The sequence below is a fragment of the Zeugodacus cucurbitae genome, chromosome 6 (assembly GCF_028554725.1).
Source record: "Zeugodacus cucurbitae isolate PBARC_wt_2022May chromosome 6, idZeuCucr1.2, whole genome shotgun sequence".
NCBI lineage: Eukaryota > Metazoa > Arthropoda > Insecta > Diptera > Tephritidae > Zeugodacus > Zeugodacus cucurbitae.
The window spans coordinates 13,595,081-13,619,223 of record NC_071671.1 but is presented as its reverse complement, the minus strand read 5'-3'; the positions used below and the strand labels follow the sequence as shown (position 1 = coordinate 13,619,223).

General features: G+C 33.6%; 5 protein-coding genes and 1 long non-coding RNA gene across 9 annotated transcripts in view; 3 read left to right on the top strand and 3 right to left on the bottom strand.

The window, feature by feature from the left end:
* The first annotated feature begins 451 nt into the window (after positions 1-451).
* Positions 452-17,770, top strand: LOC105215108 (putative fatty acyl-CoA reductase CG8306). 2 transcript variants are annotated; one of them, XM_011188876.3, is made up of 10 exons: positions 452-609; positions 1,161-1,327; positions 13,886-14,336; positions 14,485-14,630; positions 14,705-14,814; positions 14,904-15,096; positions 16,765-16,902; positions 16,968-17,087; positions 17,162-17,419; positions 17,482-17,770. In XM_011188876.3, the coding sequence occupies exons 2-10, from the start codon at positions 1,320-1,322 to the stop codon at positions 17,618-17,620; spliced, it is 1,563 nt and encodes a 520-aa protein (XP_011187178.1). In that variant the 5' UTR covers positions 452-609; positions 1,161-1,319; the 3' UTR covers positions 17,621-17,770. The 2 variants fall into 2 exon arrangements, with proteins under 2 accessions (XP_011187178.1, XP_054090997.1); XM_054235022.1 differs by having other exon boundaries at positions 497-721.
* On the bottom strand, positions 14,157-15,423 carry LOC128922850 (uncharacterized). 2 transcript variants are annotated; one of them, XR_008472044.1, is made up of 3 exons: positions 15,211-15,423; positions 14,418-15,145; positions 14,157-14,362 (listed from the first exon to the last, which is right to left on the bottom strand). It is a non-coding gene; the product is annotated as an uncharacterized LOC128922850 (long non-coding RNA). The 2 variants fall into 2 exon arrangements; XR_008472043.1 differs by having other exon boundaries at positions 14,157-14,359.
* On the bottom strand, positions 17,647-18,422 carry LOC105215107 (U7 snRNA-associated Sm-like protein LSm10). The gene has a single exon (XM_011188875.3). The coding sequence runs from the start codon at positions 18,315-18,317 to the stop codon at positions 17,898-17,900; it is 420 nt and encodes a 139-aa protein (XP_011187177.1). The 5' UTR covers positions 18,318-18,422; the 3' UTR covers positions 17,647-17,897.
* A 239-nt stretch (positions 18,423-18,661) lies between these two features.
* On the top strand, positions 18,662-19,694 carry LOC105215111 (pre-mRNA-splicing factor Syf2). The gene has a single exon (XM_011188879.3). The coding sequence runs from the start codon at positions 18,887-18,889 to the stop codon at positions 19,580-19,582; it is 696 nt and encodes a 231-aa protein (XP_011187181.1). The 5' UTR covers positions 18,662-18,886; the 3' UTR covers positions 19,583-19,694.
* LOC105215110 (zinc finger protein 277) lies at positions 19,676-21,344 on the bottom strand. The gene is made up of 3 exons (XM_011188878.3): positions 21,010-21,344; positions 20,055-20,947; positions 19,676-19,995 (listed from the first exon to the last, which is right to left on the bottom strand). The coding sequence occupies exons 1-3, from the start codon at positions 21,260-21,262 to the stop codon at positions 19,756-19,758; spliced, it is 1,386 nt and encodes a 461-aa protein (XP_011187180.1). The 5' UTR covers positions 21,263-21,344; the 3' UTR covers positions 19,676-19,755.
* Positions 21,345-21,585: 241 nt separating this feature from the next.
* The window catches only part of LOC105215112 (histone-lysine N-methyltransferase, H3 lysine-79 specific), a 44,594-nt gene continuing 42,036 nt past the window's right edge, over positions 21,586-24,143 (top strand). Inside the window, exon 1 of one of the 2 annotated variants that reach the window (XM_054235021.1) lies at positions 21,586-21,990. The gene's annotated coding sequence lies outside the window, so the exon portion shown is untranslated. The remainder of the gene's footprint in view (positions 21,991-24,143) is intronic. The other variant, XM_011188881.3, reaches the window with a different exon arrangement.

The window sequence follows — 24,143 nt, the reverse complement described above, 5'->3', positions numbered from 1 at the left end:
TACACAAAATCCTTAAATTCTTTTTAAAATCAGACAATTAAATTCAGTAATATTACTATAATTAAAAAACTATATAATTTAGCAATAAACAGTATGCAAAATAGAGATAGAGACAAATGAAATTTTACTTAAATATTTACTTGGAATTTGAGACTGATTTCATTTCTAAAAATATATTTTTTTTAATTAATATTAGTTTAATATTTTATAAATAATAAAAAAATAGTTAAATTAATTATTTTTTCCTAATACTTTTTATTTTTGACTTCATATTTTATTATTTATTTTTATATAATTATTATTTTTTATTTTTATATTATTTATTTAATTTGTTTATTGTTATTGTTTCACAAAAAATTACTTTTTATTTAATAATTTTGTTTACTACTTTTTTCCGAAGCTTTCAAGCGCATTGCGCTACCGACTGCGCCTTAAATTTCTGCTACTAAAACTTCGTTGCAACCATTTGCGCCGATTCAGTTCAACTTTGGCCGCGAAACGCGTCGGTTGTGTTTTTTGTGCGCTGATTAGGTATCTTCACTTCGGATCAACGCAAGAATTTCATATACGGCCTTATTTATATTGCCGCAGTGTTGTTCAGAAAAAAAGGTAGAATAAAGAAAATACTGCAGTAGCAGCGCGTATAAAAATACACAGGCTTCATTATAACCAACAACAACAAATGAGACGAAATGCAATCGAAAAAGAGTTTGACGTAAAAGTCATAAATACATTTTGAGGTTTTTTCACGAACTAATTTTTTATTTGTTGAATTGTTGCTTTCTTTTTTTGTTGTTGTTTTTGCTGCTTATGTTGTTGTTGCCTGCTATACACCGGTTGTATTATTGTGTGGCGCATCGTACTGAAATATTTGCCGAATTGATTCACACATGATACTGCGGCAATTGTAGCAGCACAACAACAACAACAACAACAACAGCAGTCACACAAATAAAACAAGTGTGAATAAACAAAAAACGCGGTTAACAGTGAAACAGTCTTATTATAGTCGTGTACGTGTGTTTGTACTAAAACAGAATACGCGTGTAGAAATCTTCTTTTGACGAGCTTAGAGAAAGACACTCTTAAATACATACATACATATATGTTGATATATATGTGTTTGTGTGTACTTATTTACTTGGATTTTGCTTTTTTAGGTTTTGCTTGTTGCGGGACGTGAAAGTCTCACATGTTTTAATACCGTAGTAAATTGAGATTAGTGAAGTTAAAAGAGCGTAACAGCAACAACAGCTGAACAACAAAAACAATAACAACAACGCATATTTTGTAGATCAAGCAGCGACAGCAGCACGAACATGGCCGAGTAAGTTTTAGAAATTATAACAATTTTGTTTCATTTATTCTTATTGTTATTGTTGTTGTTGGAGTTTGTTTTTATTGTTTGGGTTGGGCACTTCTTATTATACACTTATCTCTCTACTGAGTATGTAAATATATTATACATACATACTTATACATTTCAACGCTTGTTTATTAGCGCGCTTGTAGGCGTTAAATAATTTAATTGTCCACTTAATTTGTTTTTAGTAATATTGCTTTGTTGTTGTAATTTCAACATCTGACGTTATTCTTATTCATATCTACTTATTTACCAATTCTGCTCTTCTGAATCTTTTCGTTAATTAAGTACATGCAGTAATTTTCCAAAAACAGCTTGCAACATGTTCTCGACTGCATGGCCTTCTAGGTTGTCTGTTTGTATGTATGTATGTAGAAGCGTTGCAGTTCATCGTACATCAAGGTCAGTCAGAAACTGGCAACAACCGTTCGCTACGGTTGCAAATGCAATATTGTGTGTTAAAAAAGCATTACCACACAGCTGTAGCGTCCCATATTGCAATAAAAATTAATTAAAGTATATTGAATTGGTGATTTATTATATGCACATACAAATGTATATATGTATATATAAATATAAATATGCATACATATATAAATTTTTTATAATTAAATAATTGCAATAAAAACCTTGCAATTATCTTGGCGAACTAGATTTTATGATCTATGTGTATTATTAACCGGCAAATTGACCCTTTCTCTTACACGCAGACATACACACTATTATACCGCTTGTGCATGATTCGGAAACAATTTTGAGAGATAACAATAAGGCTAAGTTCGGGTGCAACCGATACTATTTTATACTCTCGCAATTTATTGATGAAATTTTATTAAGATAACACACAATGTGATCCATATATTTGGCATAAAGTCCAATAGAATAACGAAAATCATCATATATAGTATATGGGGGCTGAGGTAATTCCTGCACCAATTTCACTTATTTTCACAACCAAGTATATCCTAGATTATACGGTCACTTAATTTTGCTAAGATATCTCACATATTAACCGATATATGCGGTATAAAGTCCCCCGAATGTTTGAAAATCAGTACAGGAGGTATGTATATGGAAAACAATTAGAAGAAACACATCTCCTTTGAATATCTGAGAGTTGTATCGATTTTTTCGATAATAAATTAGATAAAGGCTGTGAGGTCATCATGTCATATTACTGGGGCCCTGAAAAGTTATAGTCAGATTTCGGTGATTTTTATACTGGCTATGCTACATTAGAAATACAGTATTTGTGCAAAGTTTTGTTCCGATATCTTCAGTGGTACAGTTGGACTTCAAAATTGTGGTATTTGGGAAGTAAACGTGGCTGTATATCGATTTCGCCCAAGAAAATGGTTCGAACCGAATTTTGTTGAAATTAGTCGAGTATGGTTTTTAACCCATAAGTGGGCGGATCCATGTCCATTTCAAATTCTGTAAAAAAATTTAGGTGCAATCCTTGTGTGTCATCTTTGTCATGAAATGTTATGTTTCTGGTGTTTTTCCTTCCTGAATTGTAGCATTTTTAGTAGTTTTCAACATAACCCTTGTATGGGAGGTAGGCAGGTAGGTATAACCCGATTTCCTCCATTTTTAAACTGTTCCTGATCACTTTGGAATATATATCTCTATATCTAGCTCGTTTAGTTTTAGGTGTTATAAACAACCGTTATGTGAACAAAACAATTATACTCTCTTAGCAACTTTGTTGTGAGAGTATAAAAATGGGAGACTAACGAGCTCAAAATTCTTCAAAATCTGTACTAAATTGGCACTTGCTGAGCATGTGTTTGGCCTCTGGTTTAGGTTAGGTCAAGGGGTAGAACTCCGCAACTACATAGAGTCTCACTTAGACAGCTTCGACAAACTAGCTTAGACTTTATTACAAAAGTCGATCACCAGTCACTTCACTGACTTCGCCGAAAGTGCTCCTACCGAGGTATTTTAACCCATTCTGGCGAATGCCGGGCATTGAAGGAGGAAGTGCTTGAGTGATTCCCTTTCCTCCGAGCAGCTTTAACCCGAATCAACCCACGATTACCATATGGTAACGCAAACTTTTTCTCTATATTTTCATAAATAACTTGAAAATTACACTATAAAACAACAAACAACGTTGATTTTTCCATTTTCCGGAAAGGTTATATATTGAATACTAGCAGACCGGACGTTTTGTGGTTAAGATATACAACCAATTTTGGCTTCGATGACGATTCAAAGTTCATTACAAAGTCGAGGTTGATTTATGTTATACAGCATGATTACAACTGATGCTACTTTTAAATGTAAATAAAATGCAATCCAGGCAATTCCAATGGTTATAAAAATCCTTTGGGATAGTTGGCTACGTCACGTTGTACGTTGTACATTGTATCCGTGTCAGCTCTCCTGTAACGAAATTCTAAATTGTCGCATTGACATCGACGACATCTTTGTTTTTTGCGACCAATATTGATCGTTCACTCAGCCAATTATGGGTATTATATTGTTGTTTTATGTCCGGAAAGAGACAGAAATCTGTTTGAAATGTTATTAATCCAACGAAGTGTCATTTGTGACCTTACCAATTCCAATATCTAGCAACTTCTTCTACAATCGCAGTTTGATCTTGTTGCAAAAACACTTGTATGTATAAATAAGCGATTTACTTCCCAAAATACCAACTTGAATATCTGGAGAAATTTCGCTATAACGAACGAACAGCAATTCGTTTTTATATCCATAGAATACAAATTGTTTGTGTGGGAGGTTAAGAAAATGTGAATTTTAGACTTTTTCAGGCAATTTTTCTCTCCATAAGAACCATCCTCAATCCCCCTGGAATACACACAAAGAAGAATTAGTGAAATCGGTCCAGCAGTTTTCATGCTATGTCGTGACAACGGAAAATGGGTTTCATTTTTATATACGTATGTATATAGATAGATAGATAATGAATCGTAAAACAGACTTCACTTTAGTGCTCAGGCGGTCAAAATACAAAATCTGAAACGTAAAAAGTTCTGAACAGTACCGGATTAACAACTAGCGTTTGGCTTGATCCCTAACCTCACCGCATGTGTACCTAATGGATTACGGCCTGTTAGCACATCAATAATTCCGGCGAGATGAGCCTTCCTAAGCTACAGTCAGCGTCAGAAAGACCTCGCAACGGCACAGATGCTGGTTGTTGTCCAGCGTTTGGCCAGCTCACTCGAAGTCAGTGCGTCCAGTGCTCTAGTGCAAGTGAACTACTCACATGCTTCCAATCCGACGTCAATGTTGCTGGGTACCCTGTTTTTCAAGCTGGTCCGCTCTGCAGTTTCAAGCGATTCCGCGTTGACAGGGCACCCACACAAGTCCGATGTTAGACACTCCCTCATCAGTTTAGAGCGTACTGTCATCGATTCCAAGCCCAGTATTTACGCTCTGCTGTCGGTGTAAATACACTGCTCTCTGAAGGGACCGTATGGCTACTGCTATTTTGCCTCAAATACTCTTAGGAATTTAATCTAAAGAATTCTCCAAATAATTTAAATAATTTTAAAAATGTCTATTGAAATTCTGCTAATAATAGTAAGCTAGCAATCAAGTGACATGTTTTTAACTCCAGGTTATTAGCTTATTATTACGTATTTTTTATTACATGCATACTCATTTATAATTTATAAGCGCGTGTGTAATTTTCGAAGCACTCTAAACACCTGACATTAAGTCACATTTTTATTTGCCTCCGAGTTGAAGTATATTTCTATGTTTACAGACCCATTAAGGTATTTAGTTCCTGTTTAGTGAAGCAATAGAAAATCTAATTTTATGATCTTACTGAAATAATAACTTTTATAATTACCTATTCTATTAAATATATGCGTGCTTTTTTAATAAACACGTTATTCAGTAGCTTTGTAGACTTTTCCCCTTTAACCAATTAGGAAAAAAAGTATTTTTCATATAAACATTCCAATCTTATCTTATTTTGACTCATATTAAAATAATATTATTCTCAAATCAAAATTTAATTTGTTGATTAGCAAAGGTCGTAGCGAGAGTTAAGTGGAACAGGTATGCAGATAAGCGCTTGGTTTTTATAGACTTGCTCAAGTGGCTGCTCAATTAAAAAAATTATATCTCATGACCGTGTAGATTGCAATTTTAGCGGGCGAGAGTGGAATACAAAATTTGTAAGATATGCTGATTTATTACTGCGCTTTAAATCTCTCGATGAATATGTATACGATTTTTATATGAAATTAATGATGTTTTTTGTTCAGTAAGGCATAAAGCTCGACCATATTGTAGAAAAAGTTTTGTAATGCAAATATTGCGACGAAATGCCCGAAAAAAATTGAAGACAAGATAAATTTTCATGTTAGCTGTAAGCGAAAATACTCCGAATCTTTCCTAAACTTATACAGTTTACTGTCAATGGTACTTAAAAAAAAAAAATAATGAATAATTGGTCTATACTATTTTCAGTTCGTACACTATTTAAACTCTTCTCTCATTCTCTATTACTTTAAAATGACTCCTTACCAGAACCACTTATTAAATCTAGTTAATATATTTTTTTTTAATGATAAGACTGGCTTTAACTGAATATTAATTAAAAAAAAATATATATATATTTATTCATTTGCCTGATTGGTGTTGTCACCCTCAAAATAGTCCCCATTCGATATTATGCACTTATGCCATTGCTTCCACTTCTCCAACTCGACTTTTGGAAATCCTTTGTCTCTTTCATTGATTTCTCGTATGCTTGTAAAACGTTGGCTCTTTAAGGTTCTCTTTTTGGAAATAGGAAAAAGTCATACGGAATCAGGTCTGGCGAATATTGAGGCTGAGGCATCGTTACAGTACTGTTTTTCCTCTAAAATTCACGAACAAGCAAAGAAGTGTGAGCTTTTAAAAAACGAAAATCGCCAATGAATACAGTTATCGCAATTAATAGGCATTTATATCAACATATTAAAAAAATGTTCACAATTGGACACTCCAAAGACGTGAAATTTAAAATTTTATAATTCCTGTTATTTTTTGAACACACCACGTATTGATCTGTAATATAGAGTAGAACTTCCCTAATTCAAATCACCATAATCCGAGTTACTGAAGATAATTTGTATGAAATTTGTCTGCTGTTGCCAATTCAAGAGTTCAAGTGATGGAGAACTTCGAGTTATAGACGTTTGAGTTATGGAAGTTCAACTGTATGTGTAATGAACTGATGAAAATTAATGCAGGAGTGCCAGAGAACATGCTTGACAAGTTTCATCAAGTTGTCTCAAGGTTTCCTCAAGTAAGACGTAGCAATGACAGACGGAAAAACGTTATAAAATAAAACCGTCTCGTGACAGTGATCACTTCAATAACCCTCTCAAATTCACTACTTCCCTGCACCTTCTGCTCTTGATAAAATTTTTCAATTTTCTATCCAAAGCAACAACAAAATTATCAAGTAGAATTTACTACAACATTTATCTATGTGGGATATCAATAAAATGGTATAAATGTTTGCTATTCTATCTCCAGCCTATACCTAGTTCTCTGTTCGCTTCACCAGCAGCAGATAATTGTAATAAATAAAGGTAACAGGTTCGGAAGTTTCGCTGATAAATTCGAATTTAATGTTACTCAATTAAGAAATCTAATCTAATAGCCTTTTCATACAGGAGCTAATTAATCAATAAACCGGCCTCTGCTCTATTAAAACGCTGATTAAGATCGATTTACTACACAAAATAAAAATCTCAGTTTTCTACATTAATTTTTAATCGATTAGAAATTGAGTTGAAAATTGAACACAACTCTGGGGATTGTTGTCCACGCTATAAATTTGGCTGTGTTTATTGATAAAATAGCAATCAGCTGATTAAACTTACCAACTTCTCATGAACAGCAAAATCAAAAATGTATAACAGCTGATGGTTAATCGAGTAGCCGGCTAGTAGTGAGACTTGAAACATTTTCCATTATATTATAATTCACGCTGTAATCTCTAAATTCATACTCCGTTGCATTGCGGTGACTATTTTTTGTAATTATGCCAAAGTAAGTCATAATTAATTACAAGCTACAAGAAAAGCTATTAAATAAAGGCATGCACATACACTATATTGGTATAATGTATTTCTATCACTTGTAAAAACATAAGAGTATCGCATATGGCTTTTTAATGAATGACATCCTCCTACTAAAAACTAACAATGGAAACCCAAAAAATAATAAGCGTAGATTATATACGAGTATATAAAAATATATTTCCACACTAATTAGATTACACCACACGAAAGCCACTAATTAATACAGCGCTCCGTTAGTCGGGCAAGTGTAACATCATGCAATTGTTGTTGTTGTAAAAGAGATGAAATAGATGAAAACCTAGCCAAACAACCGTTATGTACCACCTACAGCACTGTCCTATCTGCTTATCGACTAAATGTACAGCACTCTGCTTCGAGCTACTCTTCTTACAACAAGCGCGAGATAGTGTCTTCCGCACGAATATCAGTTTCATCGTTGGTCGCAACTGCATGCATGAGCGCACGATCGCTCCCAACGATCAGCCAACTGCCTGTGTTGCTCATGTTTACATTTGGGATTGAATCTGCATGTGTGCGAGTGTGGTTGTTGTTATTGCTACCGTTTGACTCTCGCCTTTAGTTACTTGTCAGTTTGCTAATAATTTCTGCTCGAAGCATTGGCGGTTGGTTGGTGATGACTTTCTGCTTTCACTGGTGGCTTCGCGATTGCGATTGCGCATGCGCTTTGCTTTGCTTGACTTGGTAGCAGAGCCAATGATGCGCGCAGTGTTTGGAAATTTGGCAAGCACGCAATTTGTGTATAAGGAAGTTGTTTTTAATAAAAATTTTTGCAAACTATATATAATTATATATGTATGTTTGAAATCGTTCATTGGTGCGGATATATTTATTTGTTGCATTTGCTATATTACTTAACAACCTCACGCAATAGACATAAGTTCGGCAGGCATTGGAGCATCGTAAAACAATAAATCGATTTATTACACTGCAAGAAACAGGTATTCTTATGTAACATGGTTTCAAAGGTCCAGAAAAAAATTAGGTTGATAAAAAATGCATACGAGAAACGTGTCCTAACGGACACCTCCCTTGAGCGGACATTATAAGTGCAACTTTTAGAACAAATGACTCTCGCTTCGGCGGACTCAGACAATTATTAACTATAATAATACACAAGAAACCTCTACTGAGCGAATTCGAACCTCATCTCAACGGACTAAGAGATTATTTTTCATAACAAATTCAACCAAAACCTCTGTTGGGGGGACGTGAACTCCTCATAGGCAGACAAAAGTAAAAAAAAAGTCAACGAAAAGTTTACTGCAAGCTGCACTCATTGTAAAAAATAAATAAAATATTCGAATGAAATGGTTGTCTGGGGACTATGTTGATATAAAAAGATCGTTTGTGAAATCAGATAGGAAAAAACTGTATGAAATTTGTTTCTTATGATTGTGCAAGACGAGAAGCCAAAATATTCCCATATCTTGACCAGTATACAGGCGAAGGCCAAAGAGATCGCCCAAAAGCTAGACGTCAACGTTATATATATATATATATTTGACATAGGAACCACTTACGCGATTATAGGCGAATCCACTTGAGCGCGCCATTTATATCTACGTTTTGCAATTTGGCACCATGTGGAAATCTCAAGTGCTGCCAGGTCACTTTCCAATTGGTCTTTCCAACGGAGTGGAGGTCGTCCTCTTCCGCGGTTTCCTCCAGCGGGTACTGCATCGAACACTTTCAGAGTTTGAGTAATTTCGACCATTCGAACAACATGCCCCAGCCAGCGTAGCCGCTGTCTCTTCATTCGCTGAACTATGTCAATGTCGTCGTATAAATCGAACAGCTCATCGTTCCATCGTCTGCGGTATTCACCGTTGCCAATGTTCAGAGGACGATTTCTTCTTCTTCTTGACTGGCGTAGACACCGCTTACGCGGTTATAGCCGAGTCCACAACAGCGGGCCACGCCTATCTCCTTTTGGCAGTTTGGCGCCAATTGGTTATACCAAGCGAAGCCAGGTCCTTCTCCACCTGGTCGTTCCATCGGAGTGGAGGTCTCCCTTTTCCTCGGCTTCCACCAACGGGTACTGCATCGAACACTTTCAGAGCTGAAGCACTTTTGTTCATTCGAACAACATGACCTAGCCAGCGTGTGTCGTCAATAACACATACAGCTCATCGTTCTATCGCCTGCGGTATTCGCCGTTGCCAATGTTTAAGAGACCATAAATCCGCAAAACCTTTCTCTCGAAAACTCCAAGAGTCGTCTCATCGAATGTTGTCATCGTCCACGCTTCTGCATCATAAAGCAGGACGAGGATGATAAGCGACTTGTAGAGTTTGATTTGTGTTCGTCGAGAGAGGATTTTACTTTTCAATTGCCTATTCAGTCCATAGGATTTACTGATTTTAAAATTCATTATCGCCGCATTTAGGTTAATCGTAAAAAATTGTTTCCAAAAAGCAGAGTTTAACAAGAATAGAAATCTAACACTGAAATTCGATCTCCAAAATGATTTGCCATTAGCAACGTTAGCATACATTTTTTTATTATTTAAAACCCTCGGAGAGCTTTGATCGGATGACTTTTTCGGAACAGAAAAACGTAGACTTCCAATCCTTCCAATCCGAAGTTGTTGTAATTGAAAAAAATTTAAAAATTATTGAAGATTTGAAGCACATATTTCGTCCGTTCCGCTAATGTAGATCCCATTGTCATGAAAAGATCATAGACTTTTAAGTTTGGTTTGCTTATGGTCTAAACCCATCATTTACGAAAATAAAAGTCAAAATTTATAAAATAAAAGTTTGGATGTCATAAACGATTTGGGTTCTGCCCTTAGTAAACATTTTTTTATGTATCTGTATGCACTAGGCAAAGAATAAGTATTTACCTCATTTCCGATTCCGCAGATGATTCCGAGTCAGAGTTAATACCATGTATGCTAGGTACGATCAAGAGGGAGCTCAATACACAATTTGAACAATTACCTGAGAGCAGATGGAAACATACAACCAAATACAATAGGTAATGTCTACGCGGCTCCGAACTAGATGAGAATAAAAAGTAATCTTCCACTCCCTCTGTAAATGCCCAACCCTATCGCAGTTCCGACTACTACTAAAAGCATAGTAAGTAGTAGGGCATATGTAAGTAGTTTCATCGAAAACACAAAATGGTTTGAACGAAACGAGATAGCAGTAATATGTATAAAATCCCGGCTTGGCCACTGTTTGGGACGATTCTCCGGCTTTCGACCACGACATTTTTCGTTTGATATTGTCGTATATGATCCATTTTTCGTCGCCAATCACAGATATTTGTCAACCCAATACTAGACTTACCATTAGTACCCCACTTAGTAACTGATGCTCTCATGACTTAACCTCTAAATTTTTTAGCTTAACTCTCTAATCTCTATCTAATTAAGCAATTTTCGAAATTTGAAACGCAATAAAAACTTTAAATATAGCTCAACGCGTATTAGCCTGATTTCTATTTTTTATCTATAGCCACGACATCCTATTAAGCGCCTATTTTTATGACTGATATAATCAAAGCAACAATATATTCAATTTTTTTTACAACAATAACAACAAGATTATAACTACTATGTAATCACAAATTGTTAACCAACAATTTGTTGTTGATGTATTATAAACAAAAACCTGTTTTAACAGACACACAAAATTGACGAGATCGGCATTTGAACTTCAATCTAAGTCCAAGTGGCATAAAAAAGGCTAAATTATACAATAAGGAAAAAAATTAAATTTAAAAAAGGCAAAGGCGGCGAATACAAATGCATATTTATGTATGTGTGAGTATGTTCATAGATAAGCAAATAACTGCATAGCTAAAAGGCAGAGTTGAAAAGCATAAAAAAGGTCTAAGCACATAAAAGCCGCAGTAGCCAAGCTGCTTGTGGCATCAAATATGTAAATTTGTTGTATGTGTATGTGTGTGAATACATTTTGTGCATAAATAAATATTTGTAAATTGTATATGATATAACAGATAGCCAGTTAATAGCTGCGCATGCGTTAACTTTCACTCGAAACACATTTTTTGAACGCTTTAGAAACTCGCTAAGAAACCATATTTACACAATTTCAAAAGCGGAAAATTTTTGGAAGATTTTTTAGCTAATTATTAATGTAATGTAAGCGCAGCTCGTAACATTTAAAAGTTAGATGAATATCGTTTTCACGTTCTCAATAAGTGTTACATTACATTGATTACATTTGTATATAATTACTACTATATATGTATGTATAGTTATATATATATGTATGTATGTAAGTAGGCACGTCACTGAAAATTATAGCAAAATAATTGAGCTCTATCAGGCGCATCCAAATCGCTTTTACGTAAGCAAATTTAATGTTTATGACTATATGTGCATATGTACTTACGTTGGTGTGCGTGTTGCTGGTATAAAGATTTATTGACTCAATTTCACTTTTAAGGCACCTCTTCATTTCATTCTAAGTTCCATGTAGCTTACTGTGCTGTCGGCATCCTAAATTCATATTAAGATCAAATAATTTCATTATTTACGAAGCATTGTTTCATTCGTTTCAGCCAAATTTTCAAAATTGATTCAGTATTTTTCGAAATATCAAGTTTTTATATTTTTTTCGAACATCCAACTTTGACTCCGTATAGCAACTGTCATATAAACTTGATCTATCGATCGTTTTTTTTTACTAACTCCATCCAGTAATGTATAAAAATGCTTTTTAATAACTCTATTTTCGAACATCAAATGCCAACTTCGAAAATTTGAAAATAAAGGTTTTTTGCATATGACTTAATCTCCCGGAAAGATTTAGTTGGATCCAATATCCAGCCGAATGTTGTACAGTATAATGGAACTAATGTCAAAATTTCCAGTTGAACTTTAGTTCTTCAGTTAAATTTAATATACTTGAGAACTCACCACTCAAAAGCTTTAAAAGCTTCTTGAGCTCTAATGAAAGCTTTCTTACATGCCTCAACATACTTCAAAAATGCTAAATTAAAGCCTACAATCTGCTTATCATTTTCTAATTTTTATACTCTAGCAACAAAAGTTGCTAAGAGAGTATTATAGTTTTGTTCACATAACGGTTGTTTGTAAGTCATAAAACTAAACGAGTTAGATTTAGGGTTATATTTATCGAAATGTTCAGCGTGACGAGGCGTGTCAAAATCCGTCCGTCCGTCCGTCCGGATAACGGATAACTTGAGTACAAATTGAGATATCTTAATGAAACTTGGAACACATGTTCCTTGGGACCGTGAGAGGTTTGCTTTCGAAAATAGACAAAATCGGACCACTGAAACACACCATGAAAATAGTTGAAATCTGATAATAACCACGCCCACCTCTCATACAAAGGTTAGGTTGAAAATGACTAAAAGTGTGTTAACTAACTAACTAACGAAAAACGTCAGAAACACCAAATTTTACATAAGAAATGGCAGAGGGGAGCTGTACTCAGATTTTTTTACAAAATGGGAAATGGGCGTGGCATCGCCCACTGATGGGTCAAAAACCATATCTCAGGAACTACTAGAGAGATTTCAATGAAATTCGGTATATAATATTTTCTTGACACCCTGATGACACGTGTGAAAAATAAACGAAATTGGTTCACAACCACGATTACATCCCTTATAACTCATTTTTGAATTTTATCTTATTCCTTCACTTTATAATATATAGTACATAAGGAACCAATGAAGATAGCGGAATGAAACTTTACACAAATAGTGCTTATCATCTCTGGCTTCACTTGCGAAAAAATTTTCGAAAACGGACTATAAATTTTCAAGGCCCTAGGCCGTTTTTCAAAAATATCATCTCCTAGCTCCCATATATGTTATAGGTTTTTCAAAAATACGGTGGGCTTTATTCCGCATATATGTATTGGTTAATATGTGAGATATCTTAGCAAAATTAAGTGAGTGTACCTTGCTGGTGAAAATGAATGAAATCGGTTCAGGAATTATCTCAGCCCTCATATCTATACGAGTATATGACGAATTTCATTATTCTATTAGACTTTATGCCGAATTTATGGGTAAATTTCTTCAATAAATTGCGACAGTATAAAATGTTCAATTGCACCCGAACTTAGCCTTTCCTTACTTGTTAATAAGTCCAATATCTAGCCGAGTGTTGTACAATTTAATGGAACAAATGTCTTCCGTCTTCAGTTCTTCAATTAAATTTAATATACTTTAGAAATTACCACTCAAAAGCTTTAAAAGCAGCTTCTTGAGCTTTAATGAAAGTTGTATTGAGCTTCAATGAAAATTATTATTATCCAAAAATGTGTGGGAATTATAAAAACTGCACTTTCTTACATTCTACAATAGTCTTCAAAAATGCAAAATTAAAGCTTAAAAGCTTCTTATCTTCTTCTAATTTTTTTTTTCAATTATTTCCCAACCTAACAACTTCGCATTATGTTACTCACACACTTCCATTTTATTGCAGTAATCTCGCTTCACCCATCAAAGCATTTTACACCGGCAAAAATGTCTTCATTACCGGCGCCACTGGCTTTGTGGGCGTCACGATTGTCGAAAAGCTATTGCGCGATATACCCGAAATCGGCACCATCTACCTGCTGATGCGTCCCAAAAAGGGCAAGACGGTGGCACAACGCTTGGAAGACATACGCAAGAATTCCGTATTCGACAAGTTCAAGGAATTGAAAATCGATGAGAAACGCTTCGATAAGATTGTACCCATTGAAGGTGATGTGGGTCAAGAGCATTTGGGCATCTCCGAAACGGAACGTCAGGTGTTGATCGATAATGTGCATGTGGTCTTTCACTCTGCTGCCACATTGGATTTCTTTCAATCGCTCAAAGAGACCACAAATATTAATTTATTAGGCACACGACGTGTGGTAGAGTTGTGTAAGCAGTTAACGAAATTGGAGGTGAGTTATTGAGTATTAAGTGTCTGCTGAAGATGAGCGTTAATTAATGCTTATGATTAGAGAGTGTTACTCGATACATACATGCATGCATAAATGACTTTTTAAATTATTTTTTCTTAATAAATATTATTATTTGTATTTTCTTTAGGCTCTCGTACATGTCTCCAGCGCTTATGTGAACTCCTACATCACTGAAGTGGAGGAAAAATTATATCCCGCTCCAGATGATCCCGAAAAGGTGATACATTTGGCTGAAACGCTAAGCGATGAGGCGCTCAAGGAGTTAGAGCCCAAGTAAGTCAATTTTTTAATTATGAGTTTTGTTGTTGTTAAACATAATTAATTCCATATAAACCCGTTATCAATAGGTTACTGAAAGATCATCCCAACACGTACACGTTCACCAAACACTTGGCCGAACACGAAGTGGCCAATGTGGCCTCACGTTTTCCATGCGGCATTGTGCGACCAAGCATGAGTAAGCTAAAAATAAATGAAATTTATATATTTCTTGCATACATATATAACAGTAATTAACTAATTTTTTATTTAATTCCTCCCCCGCAGTCACCGCCGCCTGGAAGCAGCCCACACCCGGTTGGACAATCTCGAAGAATGGTCCACAAGGTTTCTTTATGGGCGCTTCTCGCGGCATTTTGCGTCGTTTACCTTTAGATCCAACCATTATCATGGACTACATACCCGTGGATGTGGTGGTGAATGCAATTATCACAACCGGTTACTATGTAAATGCGCTCAAGTTAGTATTCATTCGTATGTTTACCCAAAACTAGTATGTATAAACAATTCTAGAAGAGCAAAGTCATTGACTATTAAAGCCGGCACTCAAGTTGTGTAATGTATACATACGTACATGCTTACAGTACAAAGTGGTCACGCAACTATTTGCAGTTGTAGTTTTGCGTACGAAAATTGCTATAAACATAAATGTGAACGATGTATGTAAGCTTATGTGTGCATAAGTATTAATTTACAGTTTTACGCAAACTTTGGTATATTAATTTTACCTACAAATGATAATAAACTGTAATATTTTTCCTAAATATAATTGCAAATTTGAAGGATGAAAATGTTTTAAATAGTTTATTTTAGTTTTTTTGATATTTAAAAAAATTTTTTTTTTACTATTTATTTTTTAAAATATTTTTTGATTAATTTTTTTATTTTAATATTATTTTAATCATATTTTTTAAAATAATTGTTGAAAGATTTTTTTAAATATTTTTTTTAATACTTATACTTTTAACATTTTTTTATATATAAATTTTTATATTTGTTTAATATTTTATATTTTTAATATTTTTTTTTATTATATTTATTATTATTTTTTTATATTTTATATTATTATAATTATAATTCATTTCTTAAATTTTTTTTAATTTTTTGGTTTTAATATCTTTTAAAATTATTTTTAATAATATTTTTTTTGAAATAATTTTTTTTTATAATTTTTGTTAAAATATATATTTTTTTAATACTTATACTTTTACCTTTTTTTATATCTTTTTTTATATTTGCTTAAAAATTTAATTTAATTTTTTTAATATTTTTCTTTAATTATATTTATTATTATTTTTTTATATTATTATAATTATACTTAATTTCTTCAATTTTTTTATTAATTTTTTTAATATCTTTTAAAATAATTTTTAATAATTTTTTTAATATTTTTTTTTTTGTAATTTTTTTTAAATATTGTTTATATTTTTTTTTATATTTAAAAGAAAAAATAGTATTTTTTATATTTATTTTGTACTTTTTTTCTATTTTTTTTTTTTGGTAAATTAAAATCACTCCATTTTTTCATATTTGAAAACAATTAACATTTGCTTCACTGTCTTTTGCAATACAAACACAACTTCTATACCACATTTGCGCCTAAAAGCAGGCTACATAAAAATATACTTAGTAAAATACTAGTATGAAGAGTGGTGAATTTACACTAATGTGTAGACACTCGCTATTAACATCAAACTAAAGAACGCTGTTTTGGTTCAACTTGTTCAGGTGTTGTGTTTAAGCATTCGTCTTTGTAATACAAGCGCATGTTCGAAACCCAGCGAAAGTGCTTGAAATGCTATTGTTAAAAAAACTGAAGTAACTATCACGAAGCCGCTCTATTTGGCCGGATTTATTCACACATGAAAATATCCGATAATGCAAGAGCAGGCAGATTAAGGTATGGAGGGGATTACGCCTTCGGTGCCCACAACGGTTATAAATCCGTGGGTTAACTATCATCCTTGTTTCCCGCCACAATTACTTTTTGAAGCAAGCTAGAAAAAAAAAGAAATTAACATATTATGTTACAGAATAATATAAATACTTAACTGAATTAATATCTTTATCAAATAGTATTTGAAATTTATTAATCCATATTAATCATCTATTTTCCACCTCTTTTCAGAACCAAAAACGCCGGCAAACCAGCAGAGCTGCAAATTTTCCATCTCACTTCCAGCACATACAAGCCATTCCGTTTTGAGTTTTTAATCAATAAGATCAATGCATTCCTTCACGAATATCCGCTAGTGTCTGCTGTTTGGTAATAAGTGTACAATAGCTTGTATTAACACATGCTTACAAACCAAATTATTGCTCTATTTTCAGGTATCCACATCTAAAACTGGTCAAGAGTTTGTTCCTCTTCCGTTTAGGCGCTATACTGTTTCACTTTATACCCGGTTTCTTCTTGGACTTGGTCACCAAACTGAGCGGTGGTAGACCCATGTATGTTAAATTATGCGTTCACATACATATATTTTTAATACCTCATTTAAATTATATTTTCCACAAACACACAGTCTCATACGCCTACATAAGAGCGTCTGGAACTCGTTGAATACATTGGAGAAATTTATTTTCACTGAATGGCATTATGATAGCAAACATACGTTAGCGCTTTCGAAGCAATTGGATCCACGTGATCGGGAAACATTCTTCATTGATATTGGCGATTTAGCTTGGGATGACTACTTCCTCAACACTATTATGGGCGTGCGTCAGTATCTGAGCAAAGAATCACCGAAAACATTGTCGGCTGCCAGAAAGAAGGATAAGATGTAAGCATTTACACCGAATTATTGAAATAATGTGAAAAAATTATATATTTTTCTATTTACAGTCTGCTGGCGTTACACGTTGCCCTGCAATTGGCTTTCTATTATGGCATATGGAAGCTAGCTATATTTGCTTTTGGTCTCTCCAATGCCAAGGCCGCATTAATACTGCCAGTGGCCTACTTCCTTATGGGACTTATTTAGGCACTTCACATCACAAATAATACATAATCACATACATATATTTTCTTTACTTGAATCTTGTGTGGATTCGCCTTGAGTTTTTGCTGTGTAATTTCATACACAAATATTTATTTGAATTAAAACATTATTCAATTTTCATTTTCTCTTAATTTCAACGCTTGGTTTATACGCAGTACTTATTGTCAATATACATATAAATACAAATAAAGTTTTTTGTATTAAAAAATAAAATTATAAAAAATCAAATATATTGATGACAAAATACCAATTTACTACATTATTGTTTTTTAGATATTTCATTCAACACTTCTATGTGCCTTTGCTTCGCGCGTTTTTCTTTAAATGTCATTTTCCCCTTCCGTTGTTGTGGTGCTTCCCTGACTGGTTTTCGGCCGTGATCCAACCAATTACGAATAGCGCTCTCAGCGTCTAAATGCGCTGGTAAATGTATTTGACGTATCAGACGTGGACGCACCATAAACTGTTCGAAGGGGTATTGAAGACCGTATCTATCTATAAATACAGCATCTATTAAGTGGATGTTCATATAACCATCAGTTCCAGTGGCGTTAATGCGACCGGCTACAGATGTCTCGTTTCGTAAATCTATCAACACTGAATGACCATCCAACATAAATGGCAAACAGTTGAGTGTATTTGTGATAAGATAGGTTTCTTTTCCACTAGATTTTTGCATTTTTGAAATGAATAAATGCAATAAACAATTTCAAATTTTTAAATCTTATATTTTCTTTATGGATTTATAATTTCCTACAATTTATCGGCGTTTGACAGTTTTCATTTCTATACATTCACAATGGTAGAAATCATATGGACAACATACTGTTCACGGTATTATTTGCTTTAATATACAAAGAAATTTAAATTAAATTATAATAAAAATTATTATTATTTATTTTACAATTTTCTGCTTAATTCACAGAGATTATTTTCTGTGAAATATTTTAATAATTTTACATAAACTGTTTTACAAACTATTCTACATATTTCATTGTTTATCAACACTTAACATGACAGCTCATTGTGAATGGCACTTTGAAAAGAAGCAGGTAGTAAATAAACTACGCACGTAAAACTGAAGAAAAAATTGTGAAGACGTGATTAAATTATTGCAACAAACTGCATATAAATATAGAGCAAATTCAACACTCAGCTCAATAGTTCTTTATCTCAGCAATATAAAGGAGCGAACGACGACATTCTAGTAAAATACACAAATATAAAATATTTAACAACTCAACAAAGATGGAAACCGAGAAAGTTCAGGAGAAAACGAAAACGGCAGCCGAGAAATTGTCTGAGCGTAAAGCGCGTTTGCGGGAATTGCACAAACAGCGACAGGAGGCACGTACACAAAATAATCACGAAGTGATTGCTGAGGACGCACGCAAGAAGTTGCCTAACAACTGGGAGGCGCGTAGACGTCAAGCAGAATGGCTGATAGCAGATGAAAAGGCACGTGAGGAAGCCACCCAAGAAGGAAAGGATTATGACCGCTTAAAGTTATTGTCTGTATCAGCCGTTGATGCTGAACGTATTGAAAAGAAGAAACGCAAACAGAATCCCGATTTAGGCTTTTCCACATTTGAGGCGCAAACAGCACGTCAATACAATCGTCTGGTAAAGAATCTACCGCCACGCGATATGGCCAAATATGAACAACAGAAGGAGGAGTTAGGTGAAGCGTTTTATGGTGGTCCCAATACCATTTTACAAGGTTTGGTGAAGGATAAAAAATCGTCAATCGACAACATGGCAAAAGATCTGGAACAACAAATAGAACGTAGAAAGAAATATTCACGCAGACGTACTTACAATGACGATGCCGATGTCGATTTCATTAATGAGCGCAACTCTAAATTCAACAAGAAACTGCATCGTTTCTACGGTGAACATACGGCAGAGATCAAACAGAATTTGGAACGTGGCACGGCTATATAAGCGTATACCATACTTTAAACAAACAAACACTTGCTTTAAACTGCAATTAGCCATAGGAATAATAACTCTAAGGATATCAATAAAACAAAAAACTTTTGTTGTATACAAATAACCACTTTTTTGATTTTGAATCTCATTTAAAATGTGTGAGTTACTATAAAAATTATGCTACATTACGCGTATTGAAAGTTCTCTAAAGACAGCCGTTCAGCATCTTTATTTATCTGCGCAACGGTGTCTTCAGAAATAATACGCACCACTCCATCATCCATATCATCATTGGGACTATCATCAAGTACACATAAAAGACTGTCATCTTCGTAAGTGGGGAAGAAATATTCGGGTTTATCCCATTGCTTTTTAGTGCCACAACCAAAATGTTTCTCTGTTTCCATATGCTGTAGTAATTGTTCCTAAAATGATGCAGATATTTTAAAACCATTTAATTAATTAACATTATCACAAAACGTACCTCATCTTCACAACGTAAATTGCAGCTAACACAACGCATGAGACATATTTGCCGTCGCACATAGTTGACAACTTTAATTTTCTCATAAAAATTCAGCCCTTTTAGCGCGGCGTCAAAGTCTACGATATGTGTGGCTAGCATATGTTTCTTGAGTGCTTCGAATTTGTCTTCTTTGTGTTTACAATACAGACAATTGAAGGGCGACATCTTTCCCATATCTTCATCCCAATCAGACCAGTCTGAATCACTTGCGTCACTCTGGCTACGCACAGGAAAACGTTGCTCAAAATCAGCTTCTGGCGAGGTCGCCAATTCGGGTGAGCGCACTTCTGCTACTGTTTCTTCTTGTACTTTCCGTCTGCGCTCGGTTTTCTTTTTCACAACTGTTGGTTTATTGTGTGGTTTCTTATTGCGATAGTTTAGCAGAAAGAAACGATCATAATCACGATTATTAGGATTAATACGTTTATGCGCTTTTTTACGCATGTGCTCTTTCAAAGTGGAGCGATCTTTGAAAACCTTCGCACAGTAGAGACACACCAAATTTTCAAGATTCTTTTGCACTTTCGCCAGCAGCTCATCTATATAAACCAGATTTTCGGGTTTACCTAATTGTAAGAAGTGTTTATTGAATAAGTGTTCCAGAAAATCGGAACGCAAACCAGTAATAATATCACGACAATAGAGACATTCCTTTGTAAAACTACGATCTGTTAATTCGAACTGATGCTGAGCGAGTGCACGTTCCAAGTGATCTTTCTGTAGATTATGACGCAGTTCGTAATCTTTTGGTAGTATATCACTCAGTAAATAATATCTTTCATTTTTCGCAGGTGTGCCATCGGGCAATTGATCTAGTAGCATTGTGGTGCAGTATTCCTCCAATTCCTGGCCTACAAAATTTTCAGTTTCATTACAAATTTAAATTTCTTAAATATGTAAAAATAAAACTAACCTGTGAATTCTTTAAGCCAAAATTTCAAATATTCTTCCAATAATGGTATATCCTCCACATCGGCTATAACCAATCGGTGCTCCAAAAACAGGTGTGCGAGGTAATCATCTTTGTCTGCCGGAAACTGGTAAACACGACTGCACTGGAGACATGAGATTTCGGTTGGTTCAGGTGTTTGTAAATTCGCGTTGGTTAACTTCTGGCTAAAAGATAATGCAGGAAGTATTTCGTTTTCATGATTACTTTCCTCCATTTCTCAACAATCTTAAACACTTTGGTTTTTGTTTTTTGGAGCACTACAATTAGAAATGTCAATATAAAACAGCTGTGCGAAAGCCTGTTAACAATAGACGGTGCAATGGAGAAATTGTGAAAATACTTTTGAGTGAAATAAAATTCTAAATAATATAATAACTATAAATAAAATAATTTTTACTTAAACAATAATATTAAAATCCATTTCGCTAATTATCATTCCCATTCGATATATTATTTTCCTATTGCAATTCACCGTCGATCGCAAGTCTACACGCTAATGTTTGGAGACTAAAAACGTCATATGATCGCAGCACGTAAACGTTCTCTGTCTGCCTAATGACAGACGCATAGCAAAAGAGGGAAAAATAAAATGTTTTTTACTTTAATTTCCAATTGGTGAAATATTATTTCGGTTCGCGAAATAAACGTACATTTCGCACAAATCGAATGTTATAAAGTTTATCGTACTATTGAAGTGGAATATGAGAGTTAATTAATAATAAAGTTTGAATAGATTGTGCATAAAGAAAAGATAAAAAAGCAAACGAATATAAAACGCACAAACGATATTGCAGAAAAGCAGATAAATTTGCGAATTGTGAAAGCAACATACAGTGCTGATAAACTTAAAAGCTAGCAAACGGCAAATTAGATTTTGGAAAATCCGCAATTACGGCAAATAAGTTTTGCAATTTTGCAGCTGACGTCGGTGAAAACATTGCGGTAAGTAATTAAAAATACATACAATTACGAAATTATTAATAATTTTAATTGTATCTATTTTGGTGACAGGCAGTTTGTGATACGCTAATAATGCATATCTTTTGCCATTGACAATAATGGCCGTACCTATTAAACACCCACTAAAATATCAACAACAGTAACGGCAATAGTAAGATTCTATTTTAGTGTATTTAAACTATTTCAAATTTGTAACTAAGTATGCACACAGTGTCCTTAATGACTTGTGGTGGTCTACATACATTCTTTGTCCTCATATAACTCACAAAGTTGTCTTAAAATTGAATTAGTGCTTTATATACTTCGTAATTTACAACGTCATTCAACAAAGCAACAGGAAATGACAGACAACGATAAGGTGTGCGCTCAGTTATGTTTTTTTACCAACGATATTTTATCTACCCTCTTCTGTATAGCCGCTTTCTCAATCTGATAAGCATTACAATGCTTATCGCTTCCTAATTTTTATTTCTTATCGTTGCAAATTTTCCTTCTCCAGTATTTATGCAAACTTTGCGCATATTTCCTCACGCCCGACATACTACAGGCATACAAATGCAGTGAAAAAAGCAAACTTTATGGGATTTTGAAAAAGAAACGATTTCTTTGTCGTCATACTTTTATAAAAATAATATAGAACATCATGCTTAATTCGAGATTTCATCAAACGAGTTAGGGCTGTGGCATTCTTCGTAATTATATGTATATATGCGTGTATGTATATTATTCCTTTGTTAATTCTTATTTAACTTTAATTTTTTTATTTTATTTAACACAATGTGTACATACATACGTACATGTTTGTAAGTACTGTGTAGGAAGTTTCACTATATCAAAGGCAGCTGCGCCAATTTTTATCGTTTTCTCTGTATAACTTTACCAAACCAAAAACACTTATTGCATTATAAATTATGGTAAATTTGTTTCGAAGAGTTTAAGTTTGCGTTTTTTTTTTGTACTTTCTTAAAAAAATAAAATAAAAATAAATAAGCAAATGTTGGTAGGCACATTCTAATTAATTGTTGTTGTTAGTGAAAAATATTTGTTGTATGTAAATATGAAATTGAGTTTAAAATTAAAAAAAAATAAACTAAAGTAATTTAGTGCAATAAATAAATAACTATGTAAATATAAGTAAAAGAGTGTAAACCACAAATTTCTTTCGTTGTTATTTTGTGCCTGTTATAAGCTTAAAAATATTTAAAATGTATTTAATTAAATGATAAATTATTTATTTTTGCCACTAGCAGGCAATACCTACATATAATTATTTTGCATTTGGCGCCAGTAATCTCTAGCATGTCACTTAATGATACCATATCTACGATTCACTGCAATTAGCGCAAGACAGCACTTTCACTATTATAAGTTTATTATATTTGTTCTACGAACATATTTACACATAGCTATATATTTAAGTGTAATTAAGTATGTACATATATACATATTAAAAGGTAAATTGTTTTTGCGTATACTGTTATCTAGAGGAACATCCAAAAACAATAAAATTATAAAAAAAAAAATAAACAAACCAACAACTAAAAACAAATAGGTGTTATCAGCTCTTTTGCATACATACATATACAGATGTATGTACAAATATATATTATATTAATGTGCAAACAGTTGTGCGTACAAGCTTTTTGATAAGAAAAATTCTCGGAATCGATAATGCGACAAAAATATTATTAACTCCATACATACATATGAACATAAGTACGTACTTGGTCACTAATGCAATGTGTTTGCTTGCAAAATTCAATGTTTACTGTATGCCTCGACAATATAAATTATATTTAACTTTTTTTGTTGTTGTTTCAACATTTTATATTATTTCATAATAATCTCATACTTATAAATACATATTTTCTAGTTGTTTGGCATATATTCACTTAATTTGTGTGACTGACTGGCTGATGAGTTTTTTTAACTAAACATTCTTGGAGTTTTTGTATTTTAGTATCTGAAAGTTTCAAAAACCACGAAACTTTATATAAAACATATTCTTTTGGCTCGTGCTTGGCAAGTGCCTTACAATTTAACCGCTATTCTTATCACACTTAAATATTTCTGTACATTGTACACATTTATGTGTATAGAATTCCGGTGATTAGCAAAAAATATAATTATACATG

Excerpts from the sequence above, each read along its gene's own strand:
- LOC105215108 (XM_011188876.3), top strand. Across the intron at positions 16,903-16,967 it reads CCGCTAGTGTCTGCTGTTTG|GTATCCACATCTAAAACTGG; the intron begins GTAATAAGTGTA and ends CTCTATTTTCAG. Across the intron at positions 17,088-17,161 it reads CTGAGCGGTGGTAGACCCAT|TCTCATACGCCTACATAAGA; the intron begins GTATGTTAAATT and ends ACAAACACACAG.
- LOC105215107 (XM_011188875.3), bottom strand. The coding sequence starts at position 18,317 with ATGCAAAAATCTAGTGGAAAAGAAACCTATCTTATCACAAATACACTC.
- LOC105215111 (XM_011188879.3), top strand. The coding sequence starts at position 18,887 with ATGGAAACCGAGAAAGTTCAGGAGAAAACGAAAACGGCAGCCGAGAAA.
- LOC105215110 (XM_011188878.3), bottom strand. The coding sequence starts at position 21,262 with ATGGAGGAAAGTAATCATGAAAACGAAATACTTCCTGCATTATCTTTT. Across the intron at positions 20,948-21,009 it reads TTGGCTTAAAGAATTCACAG|GCCAGGAATTGGAGGAATAC; the intron begins GTTAGTTTTATT and ends AAAATTTTGTAG. Across the intron at positions 19,996-20,054 it reads ATTTACGTTGTGAAGATGAG|GAACAATTACTACAGCATAT; the intron begins GTACGTTTTGTG and ends GCATCATTTTAG.